The sequence below is a fragment of the Cynocephalus volans genome, chromosome 6 (assembly GCF_027409185.1).
Source record: "Cynocephalus volans isolate mCynVol1 chromosome 6, mCynVol1.pri, whole genome shotgun sequence".
Lineage (NCBI taxonomy): Eukaryota > Metazoa > Chordata > Mammalia > Dermoptera > Cynocephalidae > Cynocephalus > Cynocephalus volans.
This window is the reverse complement of record NC_084465.1, coordinates 27,317,766-27,327,493: the sequence shown is the minus strand read 5'-3', so window position 1 is coordinate 27,327,493 and position 9,728 is coordinate 27,317,766. Positions and strand designations below refer to the sequence as shown.

Sequence of the window (9,728 nt, the reverse complement as noted above, 5' to 3'; positions counted from 1 at the left end):
TGAGGACTGACCCAGGCTGAGGGGGCGGCCTGGAGCAGAGAGGTTAGGTCTGGGATGTTGGCAGAGTGCTTGAAAGAACCAGGGAGGGGTGGCTTAGGGATGTGGGATCAGTCCTCAGGTAGCTGGAGGGTTGTTGGATGGTAGAGGGCCTTGGACACTATGTTCTGGAAGACTGCCCTAGGACCACTGGGAGGCCAGTTTCAGTTTGGTCTGACCTCAAGAATGTTCTTCAAATTAGGACCTTCAGTGAGCGCTGACTCACAGAAATGTTCCTCAGCCAGCAGGCAGGAAGAACCACATGCAAACGCAGGAAACTTCACTCCAGCCAGTTTCTGGGTCAGACTGGCCTTGCTCCATCTGCACCCCCAGACTTGACCTTGCTCAGGGCCGCCCTCTTGACCTCCCGCACCCTCCTCTTCACTTACTCTGGCCCTGGCCAGCTCCCTCCAGCCGCCCTCCATGCTGCAGTTAGGCAGGGGTCATGTTAAAGATTGTGTGCCTCTCCAGTTGAGGGCCCTTCTGTGGCTCCCTCCTGCTCCATGCTAAAGTCTCTTGCCAGCCTCCTCATCTGTGTGAGGGGCAGCATGCCCACTCCCAGTCTCCTCCCTGCCTCCGACCCCTCTTCACAGCCTCTGGTCTCCTGGGCACCCATGCTGCAGTTTGAGCCTCTGCCCAGAGCCACCCTTGCCTCTCCACCCTCCTCATCTTCCTGGCCGACAGGAAACTTCCTGGGACCCCTCCCTTCCCCTCTTGGATCAGCACCCCCCAGCTCCCATCCTGCCCCGAGGCACATCTCTGACTGCATTTACTACCCGTATCTGTGATATGAATCCACGGCCTCCCCCAGCAGACTGAGCCCCCTGACCCTGAGAGGTCTAATATAGGTGTGAATGAGTGAGTGAGTGGACAAAGCAGGGTAAAGAAGCATTCCACTCAATCCCGCAACTCTAGACCTGACCCTGAGCATTTCAGCACCTAGTGGGGGTGTGCCAGAGAAGACCCCAAATACACGTGACCCCAGCTCCTAATCCCCATTCTCCTCATCTCTTCACTCAGCAGCCTATTTGCTTCCTTGCTCCTCTTCTAAGTTTCTCCTTTCCTTCCCACTCAGAGGAAGAGGTACCTCCCCCTCCTCCTCACTCTGGATCCTGTCCCCTCATGATCCTCCAGAGCTTCTCTCCGCTCATGCCTGCCCCTCCCCCTGATACTTTCCCCCTCCACTCAGTCCTGCAGGGAGCTCCTCAGGACAGAAATCGTGTTTTATCAATCTTGTATCCTCAGCTCTTAATTGTGGTCACATTCGATTAACGATGGTTGAATGAAGGAGGGAGGGGAGTGATGTGGCGCTGTCCCAGCTCCATACTGTATGTGACAAAACACTGAGGGCAGAGCAGTTCTCTTAAGGACCCAACAGCCTGCTGCTGCTGAGGCTGTTCTGCACACACATTTCCTCGCACCTTCTTCACCCTCTGACCCCTCCCCAGGTGTGTGTGTGGGGGGGTCTCAGCTTCAGCTGCCTTCCACCTGTGTGTGGATGTGTTTGTAGATCTCCAGCCGGCTGCTCTTGCCCAACCACAGTGTGGCACTGCAGGCTGAGCACTGATGGGCCCTTTCTCACTGAATCCTCCTAACAGCCCTGTGATGTGGACCGCCTACATCTGAAGAAACCAAGGCCCTGAGGATTTCGGCGATGAGTCCAAAATCATACTTCTCAATATCAGGGCTGAGATTCAAACCCAGGTGTGCCCCAATCCCAAGCCTATCATGCATACAACCGCTAGACGTCTCAAGCACTCCAAACTCACGATCATATGTCAGATGCCGGGGTGCACGGGCCAGAAACCTGGAAGTCTCCTCAGACTCTCTCGTGCCTCACTCCCCAAACGCATTCAATCCAAAGACCAGTTTTGTCCATTCTGACTCTAAATATCTCTCGACTCCATCTACCCATATTCCCCATTATTACTACCCAAGTTCTGGCTGCCATCATCTCTCATCACAATGGCTTCCTAATTTGGTTTCTCCTCCTTCAGTCTTGCCTCTGCACACAGCAGAGTCACAGTGACGGATCTAAAACATATGTCAGGTGATATCACCCTCTTGCTTGAAATTCTTCAGTGGCTTCGGGACAACTTTATCCTCGGGATAACTTCCAGATTCTTTAACTTCTTTTGAAGGCCTTTATACTCTCTAGTCACTAAGCCTTTGCACATGCTGTTCCTCTTGCTTACAACACCCTCTTGTCCTCATTTCTATCCCCTTCAGGTCTCAGCTTAGATGCAGTGCAACATTCTTGGGGAAGTGTTCCTTGAGGGCCCCCTCTCCCCATGGGTTAGTTACCACGGATGTGGCTTCCATATTGTCACATTTTAGAAATTAACACACCATACCGTAATTGCCTGTTCCCTGACTCTCTACCTCACTAGCCAGTATCATCATTAACTTGTTCATGCCTTTATTAACAGGACAAATATGTATTGAATAATTGTTAGCTGTGTGTCACAGTTACATACATACACGATACAGACCCAGACCTTGTCCTTGAGAACAGAAAGTGTCTTTTCTTCTCTGGGGTCTCGGCGTTTAACGGCGCTAGGTTCAAAACGTTTGTTGCTATCAGTTGGTCGGTGTGGTGTTATAACACCAAGGTCAAGGCTTCGGATCCCCGTACCGGCCAGCCGCCAAAAAAAAAAAGTTGTCGGCCAACTGTAAAAAAACAAAACAAAATAAAACAACGTTTGTTGAATAAATGAGCCAACGAAGGAATGAATTAACGAATGAAGCCAGTGAGAGGCCGTAGTGCCGCGCAGCCTTCTGGGACTCGTAGTCCTCTGGTTCGGAGCTCTCTTTACAGCGCAGGCGTATTCAGATTGAGGCCGTGTTGCTGTTAAGGCGCATGTCCCGAGAGGCGGTGTGGGGCAACTGCGCATGTCTGAAGGGTGGGGTGGGGGTGGGGCCGGCCGGGAGACGCACTGCGGAGGCGGAGCTTCCAGGCTACGAACTCAGGGGTGAGCTCTACCTGGCCGCGGGGATGGCGGGGAGGGGGAAGCTAATCGCGGTCATCGGAGACGAGGACACCGTGACTGGATTCCTGCTTGGCGGCATCGGCGAGCTTAACAAGAACCGCCACCCTAATTTCCTGGTGGTGGAGAAGGATACAACCATCAATGAGATCGAAGACACTTTCCGGTACGGTAGTCCGTGGGGGGCCCGAACGGGCCCTTCAGCTGCTTCGCGGGAGCGCCGGGAGAGGGCAGAGGCGGCCCGGGGACCGAGGTGTCAGGCCCCGACCTGAGGGAAGGGGAGGGGGGACCCTGGAAGTCCGTCCGCCCTTCCGGAGCGGAGGCCTCCGCGCCCCAAGTTCCCTTTGGGGGTTCGGCGGGAGTGGGGCTATGTCAGGTCTACGAGCTCCCTCCACACATGACCGTGCGTCAGGGAAGAAGGGAACAGAGCTCGTGACAGGCACCTCCCCTCGGCCCAACCTACTCCTGCCACAGCTGGACGTCCAGAGCGCCCAGGCCCCGGAGACGGCCAGCCTCAGCGCCTCTTAGGGGTTCCTCGTTCCTTGTAGAGCAGGCTCCGAGCTTTGCAAGTGCCCGGCTCTTTTGCGAGTTGCCCCTAAAAGAACTACACACTCGGGAAGCACCGACCCCGTGGGCTCGGGCTTTCATGTACTTTCATCTCCCTTAGAGGCTCACGATCGCCTGTAAAGTAAGGGGTTATTATTCCCACTTACAGGTGAGAAAACTAAAACTCAGAGAAGTTAAAGTATATAACCAAAGTCACACCAGTCGGAAGAGGCAGAGCTGGGATTTGAACCTAGCCCCAACTCTCTGCCGCTCTTAAGCCAAGTTCTTGTGCAGCTCTCCTCAGTCTGCCTTCGAATTCCCTTTTGTCTTGGGCACAGAAGGCAGAATTCAGGACTGTGTCTGGCCTTCTGCTCAGACCTTGCACTTCAAGTCTTTACTTCCTGCCCGGGTTAGGGGTGATAGCTTCAAAGTGTGGGTGCAGGCATGCCTTTAATCCAGGTGGTGTCCTGGTGATTAGAATCGAGGATGCCAGCCTCCTATTCTTTCCCTCACCCTTTCTCTAGGGTGCCAAGTCTCAGGAATAAACCACTCTCACCTGTTTCCCCCTAAACAGCCCAGCCCAGAGCTGCCGGCTGAGACAGGTTCCTGCCGCCTGACCCTGACCAGGGAGGCTGCTATCTGCTGATCTCTAAGCAGTCTGATAAAGTGACCCAAATTGTCATGGAAGAAAGACAAATCCTACTTCAAGGATTTTCCATATTCCCAACCAAAAGGACTTCAGAGATCACCAAATCTAACCTAATCTACCCTAGCATGAAGTGGGTGCTCAGGAAATAGTTTTTAATGTGTAAGTGAATGAATGAATAGATGGGTGATCACAAGACAGGAGGATCGCTGTGCCAGGTTCTGTGTGGAAAGTGTGGTTCCTTCATTACTGAGTTTCCTCGTTCTGTCTTGTGTTCTTGGCTCATGCCAAACTTCCCCTCTAAGCCATCCCCCACCTTCATCAACATAGACCTTGAGGCCTTCAGTGAGTGGTCTTATCTGCCCTATTTTTTAAAAATTTAATTTGCTTTCCTTTGTGCATGTGCTTTGCAAATTAATATTTAAAATGTATACACTGAGAACTTTTACTCTACCCATGTCCTTCCACCTCATTATCTCCTACCTCCACCCCTGTAGGTAACCACTTAGTGTCTTCCTTATCTTTCTGGCATTTCTCTTTGCAGATACAAAGGGATACACATATATACTCTTCTTATCCAAAGGCAGTATATTGAATACACTGGCATGTGCTCTAATCTTCATTACTGGTTCACTTGGAAGCCTTCCAAGCAGCAGGCGGGTAGAAGCCAACCCTGACCAGCATGGCCGTTAGCTTTTGAATGAAATTGATTCTGGATAGGATTGAGAGAGATGTTAGTGTAGCATCTTTCCCCTTGTCGTCTGTGCTTTCTGGGTCATGCTCATTCCCCTCTACAGCCCAGCCCCACCAACCAGAGTGGGCTGCTTCAGCAGAACACACAGCAGCCCTCAGAGCTGCCCTGAACTCCCTCTCATCCCTCCCAACAGGCAGTTTCTAAACCGGGACGACATTGGCATCATCCTTATCAACCAGTACATCGCGGAGATGGTGCGGCATGCCCTTGACGCCCACCAGCGCTCCATTCCAGCCGTCCTGGAGATCCCGTCCAAGGAGCACCCCTACGATGCTGCCAAGGACTCCATCCTGCGCAGGGCTAGGGGCATGTTCACTGCTGAAGACCTGCGCTAGGGGGCTGCCCCCGCTCCAGCCCTTCAATCCTCCTTCCCCAACCCCATTGCAGGCCTCTCCCCAGGCTTGCCATCAGCCCGTCTTTAAATTTTGAGCCTCTGATTTCCAATTGCCTGTCCCTTTCAATTCCATTGAGAGGCTAGGTGAGGCGCTTCTAGGTTGAATCAAGGCTGGTTAGGGAAAAGGAAGCCTGACCTTCTCTCTCCACTACCTCTTCCCTGTGCTGTTACGCAGTGTCACTGTCGATGTTAAATTAAAGTAATATTCTTGCTTCTCTCCAAACTGGGACTGGGTGCTGGAAAGGACACATGTGGGGTGAGGCGGCTGGGGGAGATTAGATTGGCAAGGATGAAAAAGGTTCTGCCAAAGACCAAGGCATAGAAGAGTTGGACCGGACTGTCCCAGGAGGCCACAACTCAAGGACAAGTCCTCTAGATCAAAAAAGAGCAGCTCAGAGAGGCAGGGGAAGGGAGGAATGGAAGGAGGCCTGAGCCCAGCCCCTGGCTCCCCCCACCTCGGTCTGCATTAAGTTGGGAAGGGGGCCTGACCCAAGGGAAGGAAGCAGAAAGCACACAAAACGTGGAAGCCTGTGATACTAGGTCAAGCCTGGGTCCTGCAGGAGGTTTGGGGCTCACAGCTCTTAGCCAGTGGGCCCTGCCTCAGGAAGTGAGGCCTGTGAGGTCTGCTGAGGGCCTGGCAAGTAGAACCCTGGCCCTGTGTGAGGTGAGGCTTGGTTGCCAGGTGATGTCCCAGGGTAGCCACCTGCTGTCAGAAGGACTCTGCCTACTGTGCTCACCCCTCAGCTGAAGCCACCCTGGTACCACACCTTCCCTTGCCACCATGTTGCGGCAGCTCAACATGGACACGGTGCGGCAAAATTTCTGGAAGGAGGAATATCTGCGGGAGAAGATGTTGCGCTGTGAGTGGCACCGCAAATACGGGTCGGTGGTGAAGGCCAAGCAGATGGCTAAGGCTGCAGCCCGCCTGCCCCTCCAACTGCCTACCCTGCACCCCAAAGCTCCACTCTCGCCCCCACCTGCCCCCAAAGTAGTCCCTTCCAAGGCCCCCAGCCCTGCCCCAGAGGCTCCTTTTCAGTCAGAAATGTACCCGGTGCTGCCTGCCACCCGGGCCTTGCTGTATGAAGGCATCTCCCACGACTTCCAGGGGCGCTACCGCTACCTCAACACCCGGAAACTGGACATGCCAGAGACGCGCTACCTCTTCCCCGTCACCACCAACTTCACATATGGCTGGCAGCTGGGTGAGCCCCAACCTCCCAGAAATGAGTCACCTCACAAACAAAGAGCACCTGCCATGTGTCAGGGAGCAGACATTCTAGGAGGGTCCAGACCAGAAACAAGAAAGCAAGAAAATGTCTGAGAGAGACAAATTCCATGGAACTAGGAAGTGACAGTGGGCCAGGAGGCAAGGGGCATGTGCTTCTTTGGATTGTCAGGAAAGGCCTTTCTGAGGACCTGAAATCTGAGAGCTAAATGACAAGGAGGGGTTTGGATTTTATTCTAGAGGGAGGGGAAGCCAAAGGAAGGTTTTAAACAGGTAAGCGATAGTGATTAACTTAAAAAAAAAAAAATCCCCCTGACTGTTCTGTAGGTAATGGCTTTTTCAGGGAAAACAGTAGAATCTGGCAGGTGAGTTAGGCATCTATTTTGAGTTATCCTGGCAAGAGATCACAGTAGCATGGGCTAGGGGGGTTAGCAGTAGAGCTGAAATCAATTCAGGATGTTTTGGAGGAAGACAGTGGAACTCACTGATGGGTTGAATGGGAGAGTAAGGGGCAGAGAAGTCAATGGCGACTTCCAGGTGTCTGGCTGAGCCGAGTGGACAGGGCTGGAGGGTCTGTGAGGACAAGTCTGTGATGGCCACGCTATGACGCTATGCTTGAGGTGTCAGCGAGGCAGCTGTGTATGTAAGTCTGGCCCTCAAGAGTGAGGTCAGAGCTGAAGATGCAAATTCCAGGGTCATTAGAATATATGTACTACTTAAAGCCATGAGACTGGGCAGGATCACCTGGGGAGCTCAGCTTGTTGGAATCTGACAGGAGGGGAGACAGAAGTGGGGATCCAGAGAAGGTAGGAGACGGTGTTGCTGGGAAAGCTGTCCGCATCTGGACTGATTGTTTCTTCTGTGAGGCCGAGTCAAGGCCATCAGTTGGGAGGGGGAGGAGCCTAGGCCACGGAGTAGCTAGAGATGAAGAGTAGAGCCCAGCAAGTGTCCCTTTGCTATCTGTGCTCATGAATTTCAAGTGAGACCACTCAGTCACGTGTCTTTCTCTAGCGGCTTGAGTGCCTGTGCAGAAAGGGTGGATGGCTGGGGATCAACACAGTTGAGATTTTGCCCTCAAATTTCCCCCACTTTCCCCAGGGCTCTAAGGGGGAAGTAAGGAGAGCACTTTCCAACCAAAGCAGGAGGTGAGCCCCAGAAGGCAGCAGGAGGTAGAAGGAAGCTACATCTCTCCACAGTCTGTCCCTGGGACAAGCAGGGCTGGACATCCTCCACCTCCTAGGTGGAGGATCCTGAAGTTGGGGGTAATGATGGCAGATGGGTGACTGTCCAGCCAGCTCCTGCATTTTCCCATAGCCCCCACTCCTTAGAAGCACTTTTTATTTCTTCACACTTACAAAGTGGACACAACACGGGCAGATTCCTAGGGCTCTGCAGACAGAGCTCCCATGCTCTGAGTTCCTTCTCCAGAAACCCACTTCTGGCCTCTGACATCTCTTCCCAGGCCCCGCAGTGAAGCAAGAACTGGTCTCCTGCAAGATGTGCCGCATTGAGTCATTCTTCCGCAAGAACGGGGCCTTCGCGCTGCTGGACCCGCGGGACCTGGCCCTCTGACTGTGGCCAGGCGGCGTTCTTAGGGGAGGAAAGAAGAAATAACAGGCCTCCTGGTGGGGCAAAGCTGCTGTGTGTGTCTGTGTCTCTGCTCTCCCGCGCCCTAAGGCTGCATTCTGGGCCTTTCCGAAACTACCTCTGACTTGCAGGTTGCCTCTTGCTTTTTCCTTAACTCCCATCTCGTTAATCATCCCTTTGAGTACCCAGCAATGACCAGAGGGGCTGGGAAGGGAGACCGCTACTCTCCAGGCACAGTCTCCTCGGCGCCAGGGGACGACAGTAGCTCCTGGAAGTTCTGGGTGTTTCTGAGGAGAGAGTGGCCTGTCATCCAAATACCAGGGGAAAAGGACCCTCCTCCACAAACACACACCCCTCCCACAAACCTCCCTGCCCGCCCCTCACCTGACCCTGAGGGCCCGCAGCGGGCCGGTCCTCTCCCGGTGCACCTGCTCCAGCTGCTCCCGCTGGGCGCGCCTCCGCCGGCCGCGTCCTCCTGAGCGGAGCCGAGCTTTGCGTGCCCGCGCCTCCCACCGGGGCTCCGTGGAGCTGGCAGAGGGCGGCACCCGCACGCCTGCCCCTCCCGCGCTCCGTGTGGGTCATTGCCAGTGCGCGGGGGGCGCGCCAAGCTCGGCCCCTGCGCCGCCCCGGGCAGGGTCTCCTGGAGTCTTGCCTGTGGCGGGAGCTGAGCTGGGCTGGGTGGGAGCCCCAGGGGGTGAACCCGACAGTGGCGGTTCCCGGCGATGCGGAGGCGTTCCAGGACCTGGGGAGGCGGCAGGCAGCGGCCCGGCCGCCCCTCGGGGCCCCGCCCGCCCGGCGCGGCTACGCACCCGGAGCCGCTGCTGCTCGCGGTCCCGCCGGCGCCCGCGCCTGGCCCCTCCGTGCAACCTCAGCAGCCGCTGCAGAGCCGTCTCCTGCGCCGCGCTCACGCCCGCCGACGCCCTCTCCCTGCCCGCGGGCGTCGGCCACGCGGCCTTCGAGGCCTGGAGGCCCTGCGGGCCGCCCCTCCATTCCCCGAGTGCGCCCGGGAGCCGAGCCGAGCCCACCTCCGGCTCCGCCGAGCCGTGCGGATGGCGCGCCAGCCCTGGGGGCCCCGGGAGAGCCGCAGGGAGCTCCTGCCGCCCGGAGCTCCCGGTGGTTAGTGCCGCTAGCGTCACCGCTCCTGGGCTTAGGGGCCGCAAGAGGAGCCCACGCCCTCCCCCGGGCGGCCCCCAGCTTTGCCACGGCCGCTGCCGACTCCAGTCTGTGGTCTTCGGTCTTGCCCTGCATCTGCTGGGTGGGCCTTTCCCGGGGGTCTGAGCGCTCCCTTTCCCGAGTCCGCGGGATCTGTTCTCCCAGCGGCCTGCAGAGGCCCTCGGATGTCCCGAGGGGTCGCTTGCCTCCGGGGACTCCTCCCAGGCTTGTGAGATTTTGCTTTCCCAAGACTGAAGGATTTTCATTTCCTGACCCTGGGGAGTCTCCTCTCCCTGGCACTTAGGACTGTTTCTTCTTTGACTTTGAGGAGCCCCTTGGTCCCCAGCCTGGGGCGCCTCCCACCTGTGATCCTGAGAGACCTCCTTCCTCAGACCCCGAGT

The 9,728-nt window shown here is 55.9% G+C and overlaps 2 protein-coding genes across 2 annotated transcripts; both read left to right on the top strand.

Moving 5' to 3' along the window:
* The first annotated feature begins 2,960 nt into the window (after positions 1-2,960).
* On the top strand, positions 2,961-5,586 carry ATP6V1F (ATPase H+ transporting V1 subunit F). Its single transcript, XM_063100157.1, has 2 exons — positions 2,961-3,189; positions 5,103-5,586. Exons 1-2 carry the CDS (start codon positions 3,032-3,034, stop codon positions 5,302-5,304), a joined length of 360 nt encoding a protein of 119 aa, XP_062956227.1. The 5' UTR covers positions 2,961-3,031; the 3' UTR covers positions 5,305-5,586.
* Positions 5,587-5,607: 21 nt separating this feature from the next.
* Positions 5,608-8,976, top strand: SPMIP1 (sperm microtubule inner protein 1). Its single transcript, XM_063100156.1, has 2 exons — positions 5,608-6,565; positions 8,051-8,976. Exons 1-2 carry the CDS (start codon positions 6,145-6,147, stop codon positions 8,158-8,160), a joined length of 531 nt encoding a protein of 176 aa, XP_062956226.1. The 5' UTR covers positions 5,608-6,144; the 3' UTR covers positions 8,161-8,976.
* Positions 8,977-9,728: the final 752 nt, after the last annotated feature.

Bases quoted from the DNA above. Each gene is read 5' to 3' on its own strand.
- ATP6V1F (XM_063100157.1), top strand. From the start codon at position 3,032: ATGGCGGGGAGGGGGAAGCTAATCGCGGTCATCGGAGACGAGGACACC. The intron at 3,190-5,102 runs GTACGGTAGTCC...CCCTCCCAACAG, and splicing joins GAGATCGAAGACACTTTCCG to GCAGTTTCTAAACCGGGACG.
- SPMIP1 (XM_063100156.1), top strand. From the start codon at position 6,145: ATGTTGCGGCAGCTCAACATGGACACGGTGCGGCAAAATTTCTGGAAG. The intron at 6,566-8,050 runs GTGAGCCCCAAC...ATCTCTTCCCAG, and splicing joins CACATATGGCTGGCAGCTGG to GCCCCGCAGTGAAGCAAGAA.